Genomic DNA, 24,754 nt, shown 5'->3' on the forward strand with positions numbered 1-24,754 from the left:
CCAGAGATGCTGTAAGTGAGCAGAATGATATCATGGCAGGGGAGCGCGGTAGGGGGTCAATTGTTAACCGCTTCAATGTGACAGGAACAGGAAGTGGTTAGTGAGCTACAACATGAGGCTCGTCTGTTCCTCTGTCTCGACACTGCCTGTACATCACCTCAGCCTTCTCAAATACATCCGGCTTTACCATGAATTTAACTTAAATCTGGAGGGAATATCTTCAGCCCCATCCTGCTTGGCACCTGTTTGATTCTTGGGAGCCAAAATGACACACAACCATGCTGGGACTGCCAATGGTACCATGAAGAAGGGACAGGAACTTAAGATTGTGATAGTGGGAGATGGAGGCTGCGGGAAAACATCACTTCTGATGGTTTATGCTAAAGGTGATTTTCCAGAGGTAAGAAGGGCTTCAATGTCATGGGATTCACCTTTAGATATGGATTTGTATTTGTTAATTAGAAAAAAATATGTTATTCTGACTATAGTTAAGGCTGGTAAGGTTGAAATTGTATCTCAATTCAAATGAAATGTTCTAATAGTGAACACTAATGAAATGTTGGAACTCTGAAAGAGGAAGAAATGGCAAATAATATATAATACAAATGTATGATAAAGTTGACATCTTTCTCTTGTGTGTCAAAACAGAAATATGCACCGTCTGTGTTCGAAAAATATGTCACAACCATCTCTCTCGGAGGAAAAGAGATAAAGCTCAACCTGTACGACACAGCTGGTGAGACTCTTTATCAAAAATCCCCTCCTTTTCTGAACACGATTAACTTTCTACTGATTGTACATTTTATATTATGTGAAGAGACCACTTTAGTAATAGGGGCAGGCAGCAGATTAACATCACATATACCTACTCAGATTACCAGGGGAAATATATATTTATAATTATATACACCTTAAAAATGTTTCAGCTAAGACCTCCTCCCACTGTGTTTGATCCTGAAACTGGCAGTCAGAGGAAGTGGTAAATGTCAAATGTATGTCAGAGCATCATCAACATCATCTTTCCGGAACTGATTAATATGCTTTTATGAACTTAGCTTTTAAGCAAATTCAGACTCAATGTTATTTTGAATGTGGTTTTAAATGACTGAATTACTGTACTAGTCAGACTAGTATTTATTGTACTATAAATAGTTTAGTTTAAAATATAACGAAATACATTAAATTCAAGGGTTAAGTATCAATAAGTGTAATGTGCTAAGTGTTAAAGTTGAAACGAGTCAATACGTTTCTTATTTGATATTGGAAATGTGTTATATGTTGGTTAGGTAGAGTTCTTACAGTGACTTTAGAAATTGTAATGGCACATAACACTGTGCCATTTTGTATTAGTAGTACCTGAATTAAGGTTTTGCTTTGTTACCGGTTTCAATTCAAACAATACCCAGCTAGACACCAGCTGCTGCATTTCTGCAAAACATGAAGTTCCCATGTGAAGAGAAACTGTTTTTAGAAGTCATTATCAGGAAAACCCACGACAGACTGTGTTGACAGCCTATCTTCTATATAATTGCAGCAGGGTGCCTTACATCAGCACAAAAGGAAGCTGAAGCCAGGATGTGGTTTCAGACATCTCTGCTAACTTTGTAACATACATCATATCTGTGTGTACAGGCTGTTGCATCGAGGACAGTTTTTTTACTGTGTGCAAACTTTAACATTAATTTGCTTATATGAATTGTGTGCTTTCTTTCTTTTAGGACAGGATGACTATGACAGACTTCGGCCGCTCGCATACCAAGAAGCCGATCTGATTTTAGTCTGCTTCGATGTGACCAACCCCACCAGCTATGAGAATGTCCTGATAAAGGTAATCATTACACTGTGTATTCACCACTTACTCTTTCAGGTTGACTGTTCAAATTCAGTTAGTAAATGATTGTTTGAGTGTCTTTTATGATTAACTCATGCGGGCGAGCCTGAATGTGAACATAGCCCCCCACATGGCTGACTCTGTTGTGCTAGAACTTTCTCTTTTTCCCCAAGTGTGACGACCTTAAGTCTGATGGTAAAAAGAACACACATACAATGCCTCAAGTGCTTAAAGTCCTATTTTGTTTCTGCAGTGGCACCCGGAGGTGAAGCACTTCTGCCGGGACACTCCTGTCATCCTGATTGGCTGCAAGACAGACCTCAGGAAGGATAAAGAGTGTTCGAGGAAGCTCAATGCCATGAATCAGGTCCCCGTCACTTATACAGAGGTAAAGAAAGGAGGAGTGTGGAGAAATGTAGTGACCTTTAAAAACAGACCTATTGTTTGAGTTTACAGGAAGCACCCAAACAGAACATACAACCACTTAACTGCCAACAGCAATAATACAATAACAAATCTCTTCAAAATGTACATTAAAGGAATACACTACCCCCAAAATGACCATTTGTATAGCCATAACTGAATCCGTGTTACCTTTAAATCGTGAAGAAAAGTCACACGGTGAAGTAGGAATCTGACCAATTGAAATCAGGGTCGCATTTACCTAAACTAGATCAAATAATCGGTTGGCAAAGTCTCACACAACTCATGTAGAGTAATCCGAGTCAGGTAATCTGCAAAACATTTCATAATTGGCGGTTTTACGCTAAACCCAAACTATTACAAAACGTCTGCAATATTTACTTTAGTTCATTGAGAATTCTTGGTTTATGGATTATTCATGCAAAAATGTTTCTAAAATAATTCAAGGTAACAAAAGGTTAATGATTGATAAAGAGAAAGCCATTTTGTGGGTCAGGTATTCCTTTAAGCTCCTTATATAGTTTAATTATTGGTGTTAATGTTGGCTTCCAGGGTGAGGAGACCCGGCAGCAGATGAATGCAGAGCTCTACCTCGAGTGTTCGGCTAAACATCAGGAGAACGTGGAAGACATTTTCAGAGAGGCCACCAAAAGGACTTTGGCTTTCAATCGAAAACAAAAGAACAACAAGAGGAGAAAGAACTGTGTCGTTTTGTGAAGTAAAAAACACACAATAGAGGACTCCACCGGCTAACTTTCTCATCCACACCGAGGAAGGTTGGACATTCAGAGACAACGGGTTTGCAGCTTCTACTCAGAGAACATTGTGACCTGCTGAATCATCAGCCCTTTATCTACACAAGAACATGACCAATGAGGTAACAGGAAAGAGCGTTTTGCAAGTGGTGTGCAACTTGAAATGCCATTTATTTTAACTTTTGTATGAGATGCATTTTGCGTTTTCAATATTTTCTAACGTAAAGCTTTGTGCCGTTTCAAAAACCTGTATTTACATTAAAGTATGTACATCTTTTAGGATGTCTTTGTTACTGAATCTGGTTTAAAAGCTGCTGGTAGGTAACACATTCCCAGACGGACTAGTCTTTGAAATGTAATACATTATGGTACTGTTACTGGTACTGCTTTAAGAGAACATGTTTGATCAACACCCAACAGAGTTAGTTCATTTCCAGTAAAAACAAAACACTGAGCTAGAATTTGCTTTGGAGTCAAAATGAAGCAGACTTCTTATCTTTACCAACAGCGCCCACTAGCGTTGGAAACAATGCATGTTTGCCATGGCACAAGTTTGGTATTTACACGATTCCAACACAGGGGGAATTATTTTCATTGCACAAAAAAACAAGATAGACAGAGCAACAATATTTGATTCGGTGTTTAATTATTAATATACAACAATGTAAACAGATTGAGGATTTGTTACTGGTCACGTTACTCAAGCACCAGTTAGTCTTGAAATGAACGGTGAAAACATTGTTTAACATCAGCTACATCATACAAATGAGGAAATCAAGTTGTTCTGTGCATCTTGGCAACGCTTACATCAAAGGTAACATGTTGGTCTCTGAAAAAACATGCCTCATTTTCCCTCAATAAAAGTGATTTGTAAATATTTTTGAATCTCTTCAGCATGATAGCGTTCAGGGAAATGCAATTAGAAAACACTACCATCTTTAGATCTTCAAAATAAAATGACTTTTGTTGCAGTGACAAGCTGGAGGGGAAATAAGGCATGTTAGACCCAACATTGCTCAAAATAACATTAGTTTTTTTTTGTTTTTTTTTTACACAAACCTGAAACAAAACATTACAGTGAATGAGAGCAAAAGTTTCAGGTTCTGCCATAAGTTAATTCATACAAATATTTTATTTAGTGATGTTGATTTGAATTAGAAAAACAATTTATCACTTTTAAAATCATGATTTTGTTTTCTTATTCTTACAGTACCGGCAATAATAGCAGCATTTGATCAAAATTCATTTCTTCAATTCACCTAAGACATGTCATTAGTTTTACCACAGTAATGAGACATCTCTGTGCATAGCTCTGTGTTCAAATGTTTATCAAGCTTGAAGGAAGCATTAGATTTATCAGGTTTTTACTAATGGTCCATGTATCAAAATGTAAGCATTATGTTAATGAGAACATAAATGGAATTGGAAGAGTTCTCTAAAAAACATATTTTGATCCTTACTGGGAACAGCACACACTTTTTACGTCTGTCTTCATGTAGCAGCACATTTAGGTGTAACATCATACAACAATACACAGTTATGGCTGAAGGGCGAAGTAACAGTGTTGTTTTCCCTTTTGTAAAACAAAAATATATCCGCCACTGACTTAGGAAAAAAAGACACAATGTTTTCTGTAATTGAAGGGCAGTAAGGTATCACTTTTGTTTTTTTAAGTTGTTGACCTACAAGTTTAGTAAGAAATACTGTTTAGCAGTGACAAAGCACAACAAAGAGTTCAAAACTACACAAACTAATTCAAGAAGTGAACATGTCCGATTTTGTTCAAGCCAGAGACCATTTCACAGAAGTATGAAAGACATGACAGACGTCAGTATGAAGTGCATGACAGAGGTTGTCTTCAAAGGCAATCTATGCTCTGTTCTGTAGATCGATGCTACCTGCCCTTTTTTAGTTGCATATGATTTGAACAAAAGGCTTTCCGAGAGATTCATGCGCTGACAAACACCCAAATGAAAGCGGTCTTCCCGCTCAGTTTTTATGTACATGATAAAGAGTCAAACTGTCCGTATATCAGTGGAACTCACCACTCTGTGTTGTGAAGGACTTTGAAGCAACATCGACAACGATTCATTAGAAAGCAGAAGCCTGTCGGCCAGAGACTTTGGATGGACGGTGCCGCCATCCCAGCCTGAGAGAAACAGTTTGCTCCAACCTCTGCCAGCATAACCGTGCCGTGGTCACTTTCAAGCCATTGTGCGTGTCGTTTCAAAACTACTGGCCGTTGGTAATAATCTATGAGGTTTCAGTCTTGGTCTTTTTTGTGATTTTTCTTTTGGTTTTTCTGAATTTTTTTGTTGACCACTTGCAATGTAGTGAAGAAATTTCCCAGGAACAAGACAAAGAATGTCAGTGACAGCATAATTACCTGGGGACAAAAAGGAAAAGTCATGATTTTAACTGAAGCTACATCTGAATCTCTGAAAGGGCTCAGATATGTTTAGTATATGGGAATAACATTCTTTAGAACACTACACGTTATCAAAGGTCATGTAAATAAATCAAGTTGAGCCTGTGAACAGACAAACCTTCCATGCACATCTTTTTGTTTTACTTCAGAGGTCAACCCATATCAACCATTCTGATAATAGCTTTAAAAGATTACATTTGTTGTCAGATACTGACAGGGGAAAGGCACACATTAGTTTACAAAGAATCCTTTCAAACATTTTCCTCTAATAAAGATCACCCAAAACAAAAAATACATATTTTACAATCTTAATCTTATTTATTAATCAACACCATTGTTGGAAATATTGGCCCTAGTACCGCCTTCTTTCAAATATAAATATAGACGTGTATATTTGGATGAACTGTCCCTTCAACAGCTGTTGCCTGCCATGCCTCTTGACATTTAAGCCCAGGGCCTTCCAGTGTGACCCTCACCTGCCACTCCTTACAGTCCTCATGTCCTCCCAAGCGAAACAGGGTCAGTGAGTTGTAGAGCTGCCAAAACTGCACAGTGAGAGGAAGCATAATGGTTCATTATGTTGCAGCATGCTCTCATGGCACACATTTCTCCCCAGCTAATGCCGTCTCTTAACTGTTATGGAAAACCTTACCTCTGTATGTACAGTTAATGCAGATCAAACAATAAATGCTGGTGTGAAATGCATTACAAAGTCTTCCTCACTTTAAGCAATAAAGCTGTAAGAAAACGTTATGTTTCGACTTACATGGCCACAAAAGAGGAATGGCAAAAGGAAAGTGAGGCCTCTCCACATCCAGGATTGAAATCCCTCTGTAGAGAAACAAAACTGTAAAGCACACACAACACTACACCAATGTGTTGTTATCCAGTCATTAATTACAGATGGTTTTCGTTAGTAGCTAATTCGTTGAGCTACTCGGATTACATCTGCTTGGCAGCACACTGATTTGAACAAATGTCTCCGTCACCTTTACCCTATTTTTTCCGACACGGTGTTACAGTTGGCTCAAGAGTTCAAACGATTGAAATGACTGCCCCCGAAAATAGCGTTGATCTTACCCACTGTGAGGTCCAGCTGATTTCTCTCTCCCAACGCTCGCAACCGGTATAAGCAGCCCCTCTGGTAGTAATACTGGAGGTACTGAACAAAGCCTGCAGGACAAATTGAGAGTACAACGAGATTACTTCATATCTCAGAACTGGAAAGAAAGCTTTCTTTAAGGACTGCATCCAACAATCATTTTCTTTAAAGATTGATCTGCCAATTTGTTTTTTATAAAACACCAGATTGCAGGGAAAATGGTCCGTTCCAAGAAATGTCTATACATCAGAATCAGATTCTTTTATGACCGAATCGGTTTTATTCCTGGTATTTACACATACCAGGAATTTGCTTTGGTATATGTGGTGAATACAAAGACACAGAAAGAAGAATACGTAAGAAATAAAATAAAATAGCACTTCTTTGATAACAGCATTTTCTGCCATTTTTGCTTGAAAAAAAACAGTTAATCCACTATTAAGCTGTTGCAGCAAACGTCCAAAAAATGGAAAGCAACTTATAACATGAAGCTTAAAGTGAAATATGTTCCTTATGTTCTTAAAACAAAAATAAATAGCTGCATTTGTAGGTGGTTTCTTGTTTGTTTTTTTAAGAGTAACATCTATTTGTTTATTCATTTGGTTTATCACCCAAACCCCCGACCAAAGAGCAATGTCACAAAGTCCTCACATCATGATGTACATTTGATGTTGGCAATAACTGTAACCACCAGCGTGTGAGAAATAATTACTATAGGAACAACAGCCATTATAAGGTCATTACAAAATACTGGCTTTAGAGCTGTTGTCACACTACAGGCCTCTATGTCAATACGGTTAATCAGCTACATCTTCTCCAAAAGTTAACTTGAACCTTTTATTTTAAATAATTTGCTTTTATATATTGATCATTACAATGACCTAATGTCTTTGCTTTTGACTTGCTTCTTGATTACTGTCCCTATACTGTATAAATATGTTCCTATATAGAAAAGTGTTTGTAGTGGTAACACAATGTTACAGCTGATACTTGGTCTACTATAATACCATGTTGTGACAGTTTGACAGCGTCAGATATAAACCATTACCCGTTACGAGTTATTAATTGTCTTATCTCCTCCTTTTTATATAAGGAAAGAACAACATACTTAACATTAAGGTCACAGTCAAGGCGATTTGTCGTTTACTCTGTTAAAGTTGATTGGCAGAAAGTTGATCATTCGTCAAATCAAAAAGGCCAAATGTTATCTTACAGGTTCGTTAGGGGGAGGATGTGCCGCTTTCTTGGATCATTGTCAAATATTTTCATTTGAAGACTACACACAATTTCCTGATATTTCATTGAACAACCGTTTTATTAATGAATCAATAACATAATTGCCAGATTAATAAATAAAAAAAGTAATTATTGGTTGCAGCCCTACATTAGAGTTATATGTAGCTTTATAGAAATGCAATTCATACCAGAGTGCCAGATATGTTACAACAATTCTCCTTTATCTGTCAAATCTGGTGTCGGTCACGGATGATGTAACACAGAGACAGCACATGGCAGAGCGCCTCAAATATCCCCACATGTGGCTAGTGGCTACACATGACCAGTCAGCGAAAAACATATCACCTACATATTTAGCTACAAGATACTCGCAACAAAAAGAGGGATTTCTGTTACCCCTTCAAACCACTTTTAATCTCAAGTGAATGTTGCTTTTTGAGGATGAACTCCCTCATGTTTGGGTAACAACAATATAAGGAAAACACATTATTCTGAAATGGTCCGGCCAAACAGACTTCCTAAAGAGAAGCTGGTTCAAAGTCGAGTAAACAAATGAAATTCTTACTCTGATAAATGCAGAAAGCGAGGAACTGGCTTCTGAACATCTGATACACTGGTCCCTCCGGCCTGGGGGGAAAAAACATACGGTTAAACAAAAACAAAACTGGAGCCCTTTTTGTCTCCGAAGTCGCTCGCCTGTGTGGGATTGTACAAAAATAAAAGTACAACTATAACGGCTGAAACAAACAAAGCCAAAAACTCACCATGTGAGCATCACACCCGACAGAAAGGTGGAGACATAATGGTGAAACACCCACCAACCGTAGATCCTGAAAAGCAGAAGAAGACATTTACCATTGTACAACCTAGCCATTTAAAAAATACTTTTCCCTATAATAATTAACTATTACAATTCCAACAAAATGCAGTGCCTCCGGGTTGACACACAACACACCTGGAGCCATTGCTCATGAGGATGCTTTCCCGTATGGTCAATGTGCAGTAGTACCACACCAGCAAAAAGTTGAAGATTTCATCAGTGACTCTAAACAATAAATAAAGAAAATAAATATAATCAAACCACTTTTAACATTTGTATTATTTAAAGAAAACAATATGCAGAAACATTGTCTCACCGGTAGTTGAGGAAGAAGAGGCTTATTGCTCCAAACATCAGGATTATTGTCATATAAAGCTTGAACTTCTCATACTCGTCTTTATAGGCAAATCTATCAATTAAAAAGGAGGTAAACAAGAAGGTGATAAATACACAAAAACCAATATTCTTCACACTGAATACTTGACTTACTTTGCCTGGTTGCTGAGAAGCGTTACGTTCACACTGCCCAGGACCAGATTCAGGTACAGTCTGAAAAACACACAAATGGAAATAAGTAATACAACATGTCTGTGATGTGAAGTGTGGCCATGAAAAAAGTACTGACCCGTTTTTCTTCGGCAAATACGCTTCCATATCAAAGAACACATTTTCTTTATCTTTTATTTGTGTTTTCATATCCGCTATTAGTTTCAGTTCTTGCTCGTCACATGTTTTGGAACACCTGTGGAGAAAAAACCAACATGATCATTAATGGAAAAAGAAATGAGAGCAAGAAGAAATAGCTTTGATCTCGAAGGCACATATAGATCATAACTTTTTAATAGCATTTACATTTACTCAAAGAAAGTGTCCCCAACAAAAGCACTCAAATCAAAACTAAAAGACCACTTATTCAAAGAACGTATACAAAACGTGTATCTTCTAAAAGAGGCTGATGAATGTGATGAATGACAAACTGATAATAAGCAAGTTCACTGATAAAGAGTGTAGTTCAGGAAACCAAGCCGTTAAAGAATCATGACCTTTTCTGTCTTGATCAGAGAACACTTACTTCGTCAAACTCCACCTTAGGTCTTTCAGGCATTTTTTCTGTTTACTGATGGCGCTGCTGCATGTTGTCTGAAGGCTGGTGAGCTCCTCAAGCTTTTGTCTGTACACTTTGTGAGTTTCCTAGTTATCAAACAAACACAACAACATTGTGGAGAACATGTGTAAGGACAAAAGAGTGATTCTTCATTATTGAGAGAAAAATGCAAATGTTTCAATCTGCAGCCACACATTTATCAAAATACAAGCACTACTGAAAAAAGTATGCAACAAGTATGTGACCCCTTTGGAACTACCTGGATTTCTGCATACATTGGTCATAAATGTGTTGTTAAAATCTGATCTTCATCTAAGTCACAACCATAGACAAACAGTCTGCTTAAGCTAAAACCACACAAACAATATGTTTTCATGTTTTTATTGAACACACCATGTAAACATTCACAGTGCAGGGTGGAAAAAGTATGTGAACCCTTGGATTTAATAACTGGTTGACCCTCCTTTGGCAGCAATAACCTCAACCAACGTTTCCTATAGTTGCATATCAGACCTGCACAACGGTCAGGAGGAATTTTTGGACCATTTCTCTTTACAAACTGTTTCAGTTCAGCAATATTCTTGGGATGTCTGGTGTGAATCGCTCTCTTGAGGTCATGCCACAGCATCTCAATTGGGTTGAGGTCAGGACTCTGACTGGGCCACTCCAGAAGGCGTATTTTCTTCTGTTGAAGCCATTCTGTTGTTGATTTACTTCTGTGCTTTGGGTCGTTGTCCTGTTGCATCACCCATCTTCTGTTGAGCTTCAATTGGTGGACAGATGGCCTTAAGTTCTCCAGCTAAATGTCTTGATAAACTTGAGAATTCATTTTTCCGTCGATGATGGCAATCTGTCCAGGCCCTGAGGCAGCAAAGCAGCCCCAAACCATGATGCTCCCTCCACCATACTTCACAGTTGGGATGAGGTTTTGATGTTGGTGTGCTGTGCCTTTTTTTCTCCACACATAGCGTTGTGTGTTCCTTCCAAACAACTCAACTTTGGTTTCATCTGTCCACAGAATATTTTGCCAGTAGTGCTGTGGAACATCCACTGCTGTCCACGTTTGCAAACTTCAAACGTGGACAGCAGTGGCTTCCTCCGACTAACTTATGCAGAAATCCAGGTAATTCCAAAAGGTTCACATACTTTTTCTTGCAACTGTATGCCAATGAAAATACATCTTTTTTTCTTTTTTAAAGGACCAAATAATGTTATATACAAAGCTTTGCCAATCATAAAAAAAAAAAAAAACCTTAATGGGCAACAAGGCCAATCATAGGAATTGTGATTATTTAGAAGGTCCACATGGCAATCAACAGTGTGTAATTCACTACAGGGTTCAAACACTTTTTCACCAATGATTTTACCTGGTACATGGTGTACTTCTACTCCACTACATGTATTTAATACCTTTAGTTACTTCACAGATCTGGATGAATGATGTGAAATATAACCAAGTGTTAAATCAGACTTTAGTTCCACCTGGAGTAAATCCATAAGCTACCCTGCAGTATAGTGTTGTCACGATACCAACATTTTGGTTTCGATACCGATACCAAGTCAAGAATTGCGATTCCGATTCTTTTTCGATACTTTTCTTAAAAAAATGGAAACACGGAATATCGGCTTTAAAATTAGGAATAACAGATGATTTTAGCAGTCAGAACAACTAAAGCAGCAGTGTTACTAAGAACAGAAACGCCAAAGAGTCACATCTAATATAAATATATATAAAAGCATTTATTTTAATTGTGTAGCAGTGAGTTTAACATTTTGGCAGCACTGTTGAGCATTTTGAAAATGTATTTTCATGCCTCTGTGCAAGGCTTAGTCTTTCTATCTTTATAGCCACTGGTGTAAAGTAACTAAGTTCATAAACTCAAGTACTACTTGGGTACAATTTTGAGATACTTGTACTTTATTTAAGTATTTCAATGTTTCTTTTGCTACTTTGTACTTCTAATCCACTACAGTTCAGAGGTACATGGTGTACTTTTACTCCACTACAGTTCAGAGGTACATGGTGTACTTTTACTCCACTACAGTTCAGAGGTACATGGTGTACTTCTAATCCACTACAGTTCAGAGGTACATGGTGTACTTCAACTCCACTACATGTATTGAATCCCTTTAGTTACTTCACAGATCTGGATGAATGATGTGAAATCTAACCAAGTGTTGAATCATACTTTAGTTCCACCTGGAGTAAATCCACCAGCTACCCTGCAGTCTACAAAGTACTTCAGACTAGCTGCACCTTCACCAGCTACCCTGCAGTCTACAAAGTACTTCAGACTAGCTGCACCTTCACCAGCTACCCTGCAGTCTACAAAGTACTTCAGACTAGCTGCACCTCCACCAGCTACCCTGCAGTCTACAAAGTACTTCAGACTAGCTGCACCTTCACCAGCTACCCTGCAGTCTACAAAGTACTTCAAACTAGCTGCACCTTTACCAGCTTTGAGAACACTTTCATGATCAATCATTATAAAACACATCATATATATTATTCTGAAATGGACCAATCTGCACCATGACTACTTTTACTGTCGCTACTTTAATACTTTTACTTGAGGAACATTTTGAATGCAGTACTTTTACTGTAACAGAGTATTCCTACACTCTGGTGCTTCTAGTACAAGACCTGAGTACTTCTACTTTAACTACTACGATGAGAATACTTTTGTACTTTTATTTGAGGAACATTTTGATTTCAGGATTATTGCTACATTCTGGTACTTCTACTTTAACTCAAGTACAAGACCCCGGTACTTCTACTTTTACTCAAGTACAAGATATATACTTATACCACCTCCGTGTATAGCCTATGAAAAAAAAACTAATAGAAAACGAAGGCTAAAGCTAACGTTAGCAGATAGTGATGCTAGTTTGCTAGTTAAGTTTGCTCAACGATAATATTGCGACAGAAAAACTTTTCAGTGCACATCACGCTCTGCCGCTCCGACAGGGAGCTCTGCTCTGAACACCTGAACGGCCCGTTCACAGACTTCTGGCGTCTTTTTTGTTAACAAGCCGAGGCGCAGCGGCAGTTGCACTCCCACTTGCAGCCATGCTTCTCGTTTTCTCACATGCTCTGGCAGCTCGCACGTGGCCACGTGCACGAGAGAGGGGAGGGACTTAGAGCGTGCTTGAGAGGAGCGGGACTGCAGGCACGGCTGCAGTGCAGGGAGTGGAAGCAGAGCGCTGAACACACACGGCTCTTATTAAAAACGGCGCTTCTTCTTTCGTATAACGTTAGATGTCCAACTCGGTGTCGTGTAGCCATTCCCGCATCGCTGGTCCTAGGTCGAAGAGGCTGGCTTCCGAGGGTGGTCTATATAAGGGGCAGATGGTGATTATTATTATTATTATATGGAAAAACGGCGCTTTTTCACGGGAGTACTTTTCCCCGTCATTCTTAAAGTACCGATACTAATGAAACGGAGGAATCGTACCGTTTTTAACGGCAGGGTATCGCGGTACCTTTCAAGTATCGGTACACCGTGCAACACTACTGCAGTATACAAAGTCATTCAAACTAGCTGCACCTTCACCAGCTTTGAGAACACTTTCATGATCAATCATTATAAAACATATCCTATATATTATTCTGAAATGGACCAATCTGCACAATGACTACTTTTACTGTCGCTACTTTCACTATATTCTGATGAAAATACTTTTCTACTTTTACTTGAGGAACATTTTGAATGCAGGACTTTTACTGAAACGGAGTATTCCTACACTCTGGTACTTCTAATCTACTTTTAATCAAGTACAAGATCTGAGTACTTCTACTTTTACTCAAGTACAAGATCTGAGTACTTCTACTTTTAGTAAAGTACAAGATCTGAGTACTTCTACTTTTAGTAAAGTACAAGATCTGAGTACTTCTACTTTTATTAAGTACAAGATCTGAGTACTTCTACTTTTAATCAAGTACAAGATCTATACTTACTTATACCACCTCTGTTTATAGCCTATGAAAACAACTATTAGAAAACGAAGGCTAAAGCTAACGTTAGCAGATAGTGACAATGTATGCTAGCTAGCTCAACGATTCCTTAAATGATATTGCGACAGAAAAACGCTTATAGTTTTTATAGGTGTTGCCATCTGTTTTGTGTAGCGTGGTTCTACAAGCAAGTCAATGCATTCATTGGGTGGTATCAGAGAGTTACACGGGTCTGTAAATGCAATGAAAACAATTGGCCACAGCAAATAATTTATATTAAACATGTAATTTTTACTTTTGAATACTTCAGTACAAAGGATGTATTGAATAATTTTGTGATATGTGTACACATCTACATCATTCAAAACAGGGCTACATTTGATTTAATTAAAAGGTATAATATGTGGTAAACTGAAGAGCCCTTTGGGAGCCGAAAGAGCCGGCTCTTCTTGGTGAGCCGAGCCAAATGATCCGGCTCACCAAGAAGAGCCGGAATTCCCATCACTAGAATGACTTCTTCTGCAAGGATTTATAAAAGCAGCTGGAATCCCTTAAATTGCTATTGGATAAAAAAAGTTAGGAAACGCCCCTATACGATCCGCGTTACGTTCACACTGCCCAGGACCAGATTCAGGTACAGTCTGAAAAACACACAAATGGAAATAAGTAATACAACATGTCTGTGATGTGAAGTGTGGCCATGAAAAAAGTACTGACCCGTTTTTCTTCGGCAAATACGCTTCCATATCAAAGAACACATTTTCTTTATCTTTTATTTGTGTTTTCATATCCGCTATTAGTTTCAGTTCTTGCTCGTCACATGTTTTTTAAAGGTAAGAAGAAGTTTAAAGATTTATATTGCGGATATTATCAGTACATCTGATTCAAATGAACATGTGTATTAAAGGATGTCAGTGGATTATCCCTAAATTAGTAGATTTAGGGAACGTTTACAGATAACAGATCAAGCTAGCATACCGAAGCAAGTTAGCAACACACGTTGACAGCCTTTTAATTGTAAGTTCCGTTCTCTTAATGTCATTTCGTCCAACATGTTGAATTAGAGAAGAGGGGCTTCTAAACGGGATTGTATGCGGGGGGGGTGGAGGGAGTTAAATATTAGATCAATATAACTTTGGTGCGTGTAAGAGTGAGTGTTTTTAGCAGAGCCATATTGTGTCCTTGTGATTCTGTTGATTATTACCTGTCTGTATTATGTTGCAGCTCAGCTGATTCTGGATTGGTGGCAAAGGGAGAGGGACTTAAGTGAGAGTGAAAACACAAGGTAAGTTTAATACTGTTTTATATAAGTAAACACCTTATCTCCCCAAGGCATTTCCCATCCAATAGGTGTGCTGTGTGTATAACCCTTTCTCCTGTCTGTTACTCCCTCTTTCAGCACAAGAACCAGAGGGGGATTCAATGGAGTCTGAATACCTGCACTGAGACCCTCACCCTGCACCATGAGTCTCAACTCTGTGTTTTTCAAGCCTTTCCCTGTTTTTTTGTATTAAACAAAACATTAAGTTTTCCCAATGGTGTGGTTTTCGTTTTGTGAAAAAGTGCAAATGCAGTGTTTGTATATAATTACATCACATATTTTGTTGCTGTTGGTCGTGAAATTGCTCCTGCTGACTTGAGCCAGACATTTTTTCCTCCGCTCTGTGTCAGTGGGGAAGCCGTACATTCGTACTCCTTTTTCTGAGCGATTTGAGCATCCCCAGGCAGCACAGCAAACCATGGTGGCCACTAGGAGGCAGCACAGCAAACCAGGACAACACGGAGGAAAAGGCACCGACAAACTGCATGATATGCTATTCAATGTTTATTGAATTCCATGTATTTGCAATGGATGTTCCTAAAACAACACATTTAACATCATCATTATCATCATCATATGCTGCTAGTCCTGCTGCTGCTGCTGCTAGTCCTTTGATAGTCACCTGTCCTTTCTGAAAGCCATAAAGATGACATTAGTCATTTAGATAACTTGTGTCCTCAATTACCAGGGGATTACTGAAACTACCATGAATTTAAGAAAATGGTAGAAATGAATCTAATCTGAATTTTAAAGCATTACTTTAGATCCCCTCCCTCTAAATGTATCAATAAACATTAGAAAGTGATGCTCCTGACTACCATACAAGTTTAAGAAGATAATATTGGTTTGAAAGAATTCAAAGCTATAAATAAACAGCAACAGACTCTTTAACAAGGCACTGTTAGTAACATGTAAACTAGTTGTTCACACTAATCCTAATAGTATCACTTAATATTAGCAAATTCGATTTTATTTTTTAAAACATATTGATGTAAATACATACACATATCGATTTGTTGTATAAATATTGCAAATCAAAACCTTTATTCACTAATAATTAACAAAAATCGTAGTTCTATCTCCTGTTATCAATGCATTCACATTGCCCGCCATGAACTTCCGGGGAACGATCCTCGTCTACATGAACCACGTGACGATAACCGTTTTTGGACTTCCGGTGTCGTAACTCTTCTATCTATATGGCGCTGGCCAGACCCATCTCCATCCCGGAGCATCAGAGTTCAGCCGACAGGCAGGAGGACTCGAGCACACAGCTCGCGTTTATATTAAAAAAATAACACCATGCGCGTCATGATGGCACATAACAGCTCGCGACTGCAGATTATTTCAGCGATTAGATTAAATGTAAATTATATTTGACGCAACTTTAGTTACATTTCCATGACTTTTCCAAAACTTTGGGAAAAATATTGTTTTCAATAACTTTTCCAGGGCCTGGAATTTGCATTTTCAATTTCCATGACTTTTCCATGTGTTCAATGACCGTCCGAACCCTGTCACTAAGTCTCTTAAAACCCACAGACAGAATATGGTTAGGAGCTAATATACAGATATGCAATCTGAGAAAAAGCAACTGTAGGCTGTTTCTTTGCACTAAAACATGTTGGCTGTATTTTGGAACATCCCCAAACAGTTGACAGTCACCTTCATTCTCTTTCCCAATGGAGCAGCTGGAGATTTTACATTGTGATGGCATGACAGGTCTTATTTGCCTGGTACTAGCATAGGCAGAAGGGTGATCGTGCCACAACACCACCATGATGCTTTATTTTAACCTAAAAAGGGAGTTGTATCTCTTCCTATTATTGACCACTTATGTTGTTGTTTCAAGTTAGCTAGCCAACGTGAGCTATTGTGGTAATGGTAAAGGATGATGATGTATTCAATGACTTCTGCAAAATGGTGTTCTCAAACAAAGCCATAGCGTGAAGTTACCTTAACACATTTCTTAGTAAATTCAATAGAATTAATTCAAGAATTATTCAATTGTTAGCTAAGTTACTGTAGCTGCTCATTAGCCGCCTAGCAGCAACACAAGTAACCTGCTGCTTACGTTAGCTGCAGAAACACACGGGTGTTACTCACAATTCAAAGATGTTAACAAATGCTGACATTTGTCCATCCCTTAAATACAATTTTCCAACAGCAAAGTTATTGGCTGAAAAAGCTGCGTTTACGGGTGAGCTGAGAATGGATGGCGAATAGGAAGAAGCCATCCAACCTAACGTAGTAGCTGTCAGTGCCATCCACGACATGCTATCCGAACAGCAGGCTACCATTAATGGTTTACTGGTTTTAGTGTCACCTGTAGTTGTTGATATTCCTCGTCCATTTCCTCCCACTCCGTCTCATACCTCGGCTTGGACATTGTGGCACAGCAGCTGATGTATGAAGGAGGATGGCTCCACTAGCTGGCTCACACCCAGGGTCTGACTGTCTGTCCACTCAGGAGGAGCCGCTTTAAAAGGGCTGCCGGGCGCATGCGCACCACTGTGGTTACACCATAGGTTGAACACATAGACTACACTAATAAAATACACAGAGGTGGAAGAAATACTCAGATCAGAATACTCTGTTACAAGTACAATTTCTGCATTCAAAATGTTAGCTAAAAGTACAAAAGTACTCATTATACTCATTTATAATCATATAGGCCTATTATGTTTTTTTTTTAATTATAAATGTTGATGCATTAAGGTGTTAGTAAAGGTGCAATTTATTTTATGTACTTTGTATGCTGCAGGGTAATTTCTGAATTTGACTCCAGGTGTACATAAAGTCAGAGTTTAGTGTTGATTATATTCCACATCATTAATCCAAATCTGCAAAGTAACTAAAGGTACACAAATAAATGTAGTGGAGTAAAAGTACATAATTTACCTCTGAATTGAAGTGGAATAGAAGATAACAAAATTAAAATCAAACAACATTTTACTCAAGTACAGTACTTGAGTATAATGTACTTAGATACTTTCCACCACTGCATAGGTTGAACATTTAAGTAATAACATACCATTTAAGAACAATTCACATAAACATGACTTTGGCATCAGTTAGGCTACTCCATCCAGACACACACTGTTTAACATTAACACAGCACCAACTAAAGTACACAATTATGTTCAGTGGTGTAATGTAACTAAGTATATGTACTTAAGTAAAACATTGTGGCACATTATGGGACATTACTTGAGTATTTTCAAATAATACTACTTTATACTTTAACTCCACTAAATTGTGTTGGCATATTTGTACTTTTTACTCTACTACATTTATTTTACAAATGTAGTTACCTTATAGATTTAGGTTAATACAAAAATATAAATCGACACGTACACATTATCATATATTATTATAGGCTAAGCTACCAAGTAGTGTTTTCCAAATATTGTTTTGTTTATCAAGTGCAAGACTGCATTGATGGAGGCATTAATGTATCAATAATTTTAAAACAAAAATATCTGGTGTTTAAATGGCCCATTCTGCATAACTTTTGGTAGGCCTACTTAAAGTATTTTGATGCCAATACTTTTTTTACTTGTACTCAAGTACACATTTGAATGCAGTACTTTTACTTGTGACTGAGTATTTTTACACTTGTTACATTTGATTTATTAAATCATCTGAGTACTGCTTATCTCTTATGTTTTAACATTCACACTCGGCATCAACTAGACTAGAGTACACAATTATGTTGCTAGGATACAGTGAATGCTGTTGCAGACCCAAGCTAGGAAAGTTTGTGCGGCTCGCCGGGATAGCTAATATGTTTTTTTATTAATTCGGTAGTTACATGGTCTGAGTTTACAGGCGGATTGAGTTTAAGTAAATCATCCGCTTGGACACATCGCTAAGGTACAAGTATCATCCTAACGTGGTCGTTGTCAATTAAACTGTATTGAAGCTAACGTTAACTAACACCATTAACTAGCTAGTTATTATGTTAGCATAAAATGTGCTTGTGGCTAACCTGCTCATTTGAAAATATTTTGTATTAAAAGTATTTTAAATGCAGTGGTTGGACAAAAATGTAGATATTTTACTGAGGATTAAGTAGTAACAACACAGTGTATAAATACTATGTTACTGCTAAGAGTCCTGCATTCAAAAGAGTTTCAAGATCAAACTAAAAGTAACAGTTACCCAAAGTAAAAAGACTCGTAATGCACAATGGCCCATTTTTGATTCATGTATATTTTATGACTGGATTATAATTGGTAATGCATTAATGGGTTAATCACTGTTATTTGAATGAACATCAGTAGAGAACAGAATATAAAGTACAGTACTTACTTTTTTCATATTTTTGCATGATCTATTTGTATCAGCACTGCTGAAATCATATATCCAATAAAATAAATAAAAATGCTTTAATTATATGTAGTAACATGTGAATATTGTGTTTTGTTTGTTGTTTTAAGTTGAAACAATTCTGTATTTTGGTAATTTTTTCTCAAATATTCACACAGTTTTGTTTACAAATTATATATTCAGCATGAAATAAAGAGCAATGTGTTGTTATTATAGTTTTAAAAGGTCACTCCTAGGTTTACTGCTTCATGGTTGTAACATGTTATCTGACTATGTTACAGGGTTTTCATCAAGCTACGCCCAGCCATGCCATATCTTCAAACATCTAAAAAAAGTAGAGCATTACTGGATATTAAGTCACAGAAATGTGGACTGCGGCACACAATATTCTCTGTCATCGGAAATGAATACACTGGAGAGTGGCAAGACAACAAAAAGCACGGTGAGATTCCTCTGATGTGAGCTTCTACTAAACTACAAGGACATTTATGAACCACTGTTTATGGAGCATGACACACTTTGACCACACTAGATAACTTATTTGCTTATTTGTTTGAAAGGGAAGGGAACTCAGGTCTGGAAAAAGTCTGGTGCCATTTATCATGGAGAGTGGAAATTTGGAAAACCTGATGGATATGGTACCTACAGTGTACTGTTCCCTGAAACAAAGGAGTTGGCAAAGAAGTACTGTGGTGAATGGAAACATGGAAAGAAGCATGTATGTATTCTATACAGTGTTCATGCACAATCTATCAGATGTATTCACGCTCTGAGATATGTTATGTGTTCTTTTCTATCTCTTCAGGGGTATGGGATGTACCTCTACAATAACTTAGCAGTTTATGAAGGGGAGTGGAGTGAGAACCAACGGAGTGGATGGGGAAGGATGTACTACGAGAGCAGAGATATCTATGAGGGAGAGTGGATGAAGGATAAGAACAATGGACAGGGCATCATCCGATGTGGTAAGAGCACTGGGTTCACATACATTGTTAACATCTCAAATAGATTACATTATAGTTGGTCAAGATGGTGGATTTTTAAATGGTACTTTCGGACTTGTTTCCAAGCAAATGGAAACTGGTATGAAGGCACCTGGGGAGAAGGCAAGAAGAACGGCGATGGAAAGTTTTACTACTCTGACAAAGGCCAGCTCTATGAAGGCATTTGGTTGGATGGAGTAGCAAAATGTGGGACCCTGTCTGATTTTGGGAGGAATGAAGCACCAACACCATCAAAGTGTCAAATTCCACAGGTAAAACATCTTCATTGTGATTTGCAGCGATTGCAGGCACTCTCTCCCCACTTATGTCACAATATTAAACAATCATTGACAACAAATCAAGTTTTCTTTTAACGTTTTATTGTGTATGAACATGTTCTTTCTTTAAGGTACGTCTGGTGGATATGCAGTTGGTTTTAAGGGAATCCGAGGAAGCCTACCTTGAGACGATCAACAGCAAGTTTCCACTCCACAACACACTAACAGAAAACGAGTAAACAGAAAATAAATGGCATCATGGCATTTTCAGCTTGTTTTTATTTACACCTTCTGTCCGTTCTTATCTGTGGAGCCAAGCAAAACATCAATTGATATTTAAAAAACATAAGGGAAATAATTTAAGTCTTATACCAGGACTATTGGACTGACCAAATATTTAGCATTACTGTGTTTTTCATACACTAAACTCTGACAATGATGGCACCTATCAACATCAAACTACATTCATTTGTACTTCTGAACTATCTCTTCCAATACAGACTGCTAACTCAGATAAATCCCTTCTTCTAAATTGTTGAGATGAAAACCTAAGCTACATTTTATTTGGATAAGTACCAGAATGATTGAAAAGCACTTCATGGGTAATGACGAGTCAATGATGAAAGCAACATGCTAATTCAGGAGACAAGTGGAGTGCTCAGACTTTACAAAATGACGCACAGAGAAACACATGTCCCTAATAATAACAATTACTCCACCAGGACTGCTAATTTTCTTTCCTCTCTAAAAATGTAAATTGTGAAAAGCCAAGAGGATAATTATGATAAATCATCATGAGACAGGGCTGGCTTGGTTAGTTATCCAGCATAGGTGATGGTTAACATGTTACAGTATATAACATTACGTCATGAAGTACATTTTAATATGAAAGGCATTCTAAATTTGATGTGTTTAACTTGCGTAAGTGTTTGAAAGTAAGCGGCAAAGATAACATTCAAAATACAATGTTTTCAAATAGTACATTCAATTTATTTTAGAAATTCTGATTGCCAATAGTGTCTGTTTTGACGTCAATTCAGCAAATATATTATACTAATAATACTGTAGTTTTAGGAGCTGTTGAGTCAGTCAACACTAACAGCAAGCATTAAAAAAAAGTTGATGGACATTACAATAAATGTACACAGTTAATAAAGAGTAAAGAGTTACCTTGTAGTTTTAAAAAAACACAACCAAAGTGTATTAACAAATATGAACAGGTTAATAAATTCAGCAGGCAGCAGACAGGATTTCAAGTTATGGTTGAAATGCCTCCAGTGTTAAGTCTCCACTCAAGACTTTCAATGTTCACAATACAATATGTCTTTACAAGTGAGAGGAATAGAAAGAGAACAGGAAACTACTTTTTTTAATATAGGATTGAAAATAAATGTTGATCGTCGGTTCAAACGAAAATGTGTCTTGTATCACATGGTCCAAACAATCAACAGAATAACGTAAAACAATTTAAATAACTTCCCGTGCGTCACGGCAGATTTGTGAGTTCACAGTTGATCCAACGTGTTTCCTAAAAGTATTTTTAAGTAAGTTAATTTACAATAAAGAGGTAAGATATCTTTATTCCCGAAAGAAAAAAAGAAGTCAATAATGTGGCTTCTGTCTTAGTGATATCCCATGCAGACTAGAGTTCCATGGACACATATCCACCATACTTCACTATGGGAAATGTGAGCTTGGGGACTGCAGGATGGAACGCTCCCCTCTGTTGTCCAGCTCGTTTTGTAGCCTGGTGAGATTAGAAAGCTCCTCCAGCTCCTGAAACTGCCTGTCCGTCTTATGGCTTACCAAGGAGCGGTAGAAATGCACCGCAAAGACTATGAAGATTAAACCAAAGGGGACCATGATAGACGTGGAGGTAATAGCAGCAGCTACACCAGCTGAAACTGTACTATTGCTGGACTTGTTGGGCTTAACAGGCAAAAATTTGACCCAGCAAAGTAAAACCACCTCGGCTAGGAACAGTAATGTACCTATTACTGTAGAGAAAGCCCACGCCAGTTCAATGTGTCGGTGCATTCGCACGTGTGGCGACTCGTGCACAGAGTTGAGGTTGTGGACATTGCTGACAGCCTCGATATTGGGCAGAATGCAGGTGCTGACCATCAGAGCGAACAGGTGAACAGCTACAAGCACAGTGGTGCAGGCACTGAAGGCAATGAGGAGAGCAGGGGGGTAAGGGTAGCTGTTGTCCAGCTGCACTTCTACCATGGCAACCTGGAAAGAAGGAATAGAAGAGGAAACAGCTTTATTATACGAGTTAAGTTAAAAACACAGGACTCCAAGTTATTGCTCAGATGCCTCCTGTGTAAGAGCAAATAAAGCATTTAAAATTCCCAGTCACAAACAATCAACAGTATAATATACATTATTGTATAGAGCATCGAGTGCATTACAGCAGATTTGTGAGTGAGAAGGAATAGTAAGAGAACAGGAAAACAACTTCATCACATGAGATATATAGAAACTCTATTGTCCATTCACACAACATGTGTCTTCCATCACATGGTCATAACCATCATCAGAATACCATCTTTACCAACTATTTAAAGAACATCTGAATGGTCACCCTCTAGCTATTAAAAATGGTACATATGTAGCTATAAAGTACAACAGCATAAGCAATACAACATATATTTAAAGAATCATAGTACAAGTACATACATAATTGTCCATTTCAGATAACACAATAAAAAGGTGGAGCTTAACAGTTGTATCTTAATCTTCATTTGTTGTTTTGTACTAAAAATCTAAGTCTGCAAAGGAACTAGTACATTAATGTATCTAATGAATGTAGTGGAGTAAAAGTGTACAATTTCCCACTGAAATAACATGGATTAGAAGTAAAAAGTAGCATAAAGATGGAAATTCTCATGTTTAGTACCTCACAATTGTAACTTAGTTAAGTGCTTGAGTACATGTTTTGACTTTACACCACTGCATTCATAAATTATAGATTATTTTGAGCAGAAGGAGTTCAGACTTTTGCTGTGATTTAACTACATTAGAGTAAGAGTATGTTTTTAAGACATACAGTATGTTACCGTGGCAAAACCAGAAAGCAATCAGCCTCACTTTAATGATGCAGCAGGTAAAGGTGGGGCTTATATCTCACTATATACACTGCTGTAAAGCTTGTCTATTCACCAAGGGTTTGAGTGTTATCTTCATCCATAATTGATTTATGCATTATATTTTGGAATAATCATAATATGCATACTAGTAACTTAATGTTTCAAATACATTAAGTGCAGACAAACAAAACAAAATCCGCCTGAAATGTAGTGGAGAAGAAACTAGTAGTATTCAGATGTAAATACTCAACAAAAGTACAAGTAGCTTACCTCAAATTGTATTACAGTACTTGAGAAAATGTAGTTACTTTCCACGACAAACAAATGTGCTCAGCATAAGGATACATGCCTGCTAAATCTACAAGTAGGAAGATGTTTGGGAGACATATGTTACCATAGCAAATCCAGAAAGTAGAGCTGATGTCCGGCTGGAAGCCTTCAGCTTGGCTCGGCTGAGGTACAGCTTCCTCCAGGACAGCGCAAGCAGTGAATGCTCGTCCAGACTCATGTCGCTCCTCTTGTAAGCAAAGAAAGAGCTGCAGCGCTGGCGTAGTTACCTCGCTCGTTACCTAACCTTGTTACGACAAAAACAAGCGTTCAACATGCCAATAGCGTACACTTACTAAACCTTCAACCTCGCCAGCTGACGGAACTGCGGAAGCTATTTTTTCACCAGCAGTCCTCCCTCCGTGCTCAGCGTGCTGTGCCGCCGGCCTGCACCTTACATTACCCAGAAGGCTGCGCGTTTGAGGCGAACTTCCGGTTGCATTCCCTCTGCTAAGCTATCAAAAATCAGCCCTTAGTTAATTCTCGAATAATTACCATGTTCAATGTGTAGTTATTGTCAGATATTATGTTTTTGTCAATTTAAAATAACTCCTTCTGCAGCCAACGTGACACACACCATGCATAGGAATTATTACAGAATGACTGAAAATAGATAAATAGATGCTTTTTCGATTATAAACTAGATACGTTATCTATTTAAAGCTATGGTAGAAGATTAAACTGTCCAATAGTAGTGGTTAAAATATATATTTGATTTAAGCCAGAAACAACCAGTGATGTATCTGATGTGATAAATAGTGTTTCA

At 37.8% G+C, this 24,754-nt stretch overlaps 4 protein-coding genes across 5 annotated transcripts; 2 read left to right on the plus strand and 2 right to left on the minus strand.

The window, feature by feature from the left end:
- Nucleotides 1–97: 97 nt before the first annotated feature.
- On the plus strand, nucleotides 98–3,288 carry rhof (ras homolog family member F). The gene is made up of 5 exons (XM_034096612.2): nucleotides 98–400; nucleotides 649–736; nucleotides 1,719–1,828; nucleotides 2,085–2,219; nucleotides 2,807–3,288. The coding sequence occupies exons 1-5, from the start codon at nucleotides 266–268 to the stop codon at nucleotides 2,969–2,971; spliced, it is 633 nt and encodes a 210-aa protein (XP_033952503.1). The 5' UTR covers nucleotides 98–265; the 3' UTR covers nucleotides 2,972–3,288.
- morn3 (MORN repeat containing 3) lies at nucleotides 3,043–20,833 on the plus strand. Of its 2 annotated transcripts, XM_034096609.1 has the most exons (6): nucleotides 3,043–3,131; nucleotides 19,590–19,750; nucleotides 19,869–20,026; nucleotides 20,114–20,273; nucleotides 20,379–20,563; nucleotides 20,701–20,833. In XM_034096609.1, the coding sequence occupies exons 1-6, from the start codon at nucleotides 3,127–3,129 to the stop codon at nucleotides 20,806–20,808; spliced, it is 777 nt and encodes a 258-aa protein (XP_033952500.1). In that variant the 5' UTR covers nucleotides 3,043–3,126; the 3' UTR covers nucleotides 20,809–20,833. The 2 variants fall into 2 exon arrangements, with proteins under 2 accessions (XP_033952500.1, XP_071061113.1); XM_071205012.1 differs by lacking the exon at nucleotides 3,043–3,131 and adding an exon at nucleotides 18,701–18,852 and having other exon boundaries at nucleotides 19,869–20,273.
- Nucleotides 3,635–17,428, minus strand: tmem120b (transmembrane protein 120B). Its single transcript, XM_034096608.2, has 12 exons — nucleotides 17,303–17,428; nucleotides 9,668–9,786; nucleotides 9,221–9,337; nucleotides 9,085–9,144; nucleotides 8,912–9,004; nucleotides 8,731–8,820; nucleotides 8,540–8,605; nucleotides 8,341–8,402; nucleotides 6,518–6,610; nucleotides 6,204–6,268; nucleotides 5,914–5,982; nucleotides 3,635–5,395 (listed from the first exon to the last, which is right to left on the minus strand). The coding sequence occupies exons 1-12, from the start codon at nucleotides 17,363–17,365 to the stop codon at nucleotides 5,273–5,275; spliced, it is 1,020 nt and encodes a 339-aa protein (XP_033952499.1). The 5' UTR covers nucleotides 17,366–17,428; the 3' UTR covers nucleotides 3,635–5,272.
- A 704-nt stretch (nucleotides 20,834–21,537) lies between the features above and the next one.
- orai1b (ORAI calcium release-activated calcium modulator 1b) lies at nucleotides 21,538–24,420 on the minus strand. Its single transcript, XM_034096611.2, has 2 exons — nucleotides 24,056–24,420; nucleotides 21,538–22,804 (listed from the first exon to the last, which is right to left on the minus strand). Exons 1-2 carry the CDS (start codon nucleotides 24,167–24,169, stop codon nucleotides 22,247–22,249), a joined length of 672 nt encoding a protein of 223 aa, XP_033952502.1. The 5' UTR covers nucleotides 24,170–24,420; the 3' UTR covers nucleotides 21,538–22,246.
- Between the last annotated feature and the right edge of the window lie 334 nt (nucleotides 24,421–24,754).

This window comes from Pseudochaenichthys georgianus, chromosome 12, assembly GCF_902827115.2.
Source record: "Pseudochaenichthys georgianus chromosome 12, fPseGeo1.2, whole genome shotgun sequence".
Classification (NCBI taxonomy): Eukaryota; Metazoa; Chordata; class Actinopteri; order Perciformes; family Channichthyidae; genus Pseudochaenichthys; species Pseudochaenichthys georgianus.

Coding starts and splice junctions, on each gene's coding strand:
- rhof (XM_034096612.2), top strand. CDS start 266: ATGACACACAACCATGCTGGGACTGCCAATGGTACCATGAAGAAGGGA. Junction 401..648: donor CTAAAGGTGATTTTCCAGAG/GTAAGAAGGGCT, acceptor GTGTCAAAACAG/AAATATGCACCGTCTGTGTT. Junction 737..1,718: donor CAACCTGTACGACACAGCTG/GTGAGACTCTTT, acceptor TCTTTCTTTTAG/GACAGGATGACTATGACAGA.
- orai1b (XM_034096611.2), bottom strand. CDS start 24,169: ATGAGTCTGGACGAGCATTCACTGCTTGCGCTGTCCTGGAGGAAGCTG. Junction 22,805..24,055: donor TACTTTCTGGATTTGCTATG/GTAACATATGTC, acceptor CCTTCTTTCCAG/GTTGCCATGGTAGAAGTGCA.
- morn3 (XM_071205012.1), top strand. CDS start 19,615: ATGCCATATCTTCAAACATCTAAAAAAAGTAGAGCATTACTGGATATT. Junction 19,751..19,868: donor GCAAGACAACAAAAAGCACG/GTGAGATTCCTC, acceptor TTTGTTTGAAAG/GGAAGGGAACTCAGGTCTGG. Junction 20,564..20,700: donor CAAAGTGTCAAATTCCACAG/GTAAAACATCTT, acceptor TCTTTCTTTAAG/GTACGTCTGGTGGATATGCA.
- tmem120b (XM_034096608.2), bottom strand. CDS start 17,365: ATGTCCAAGCCGAGGTATGAGACGGAGTGGGAGGAAATGGACGAGGAA. Junction 9,787..17,302: donor AGGAATATCAACAACTACAG/GTGACACTAAAA, acceptor TTTGATAACTAG/GAAACTCACAAAGTGTACAG. Junction 8,606..8,730: donor CTCATGAGCAATGGCTCCAG/GTGTGTTGTGTG, acceptor TCTGCTTTTCAG/GATCTACGGTTGGTGGGTGT.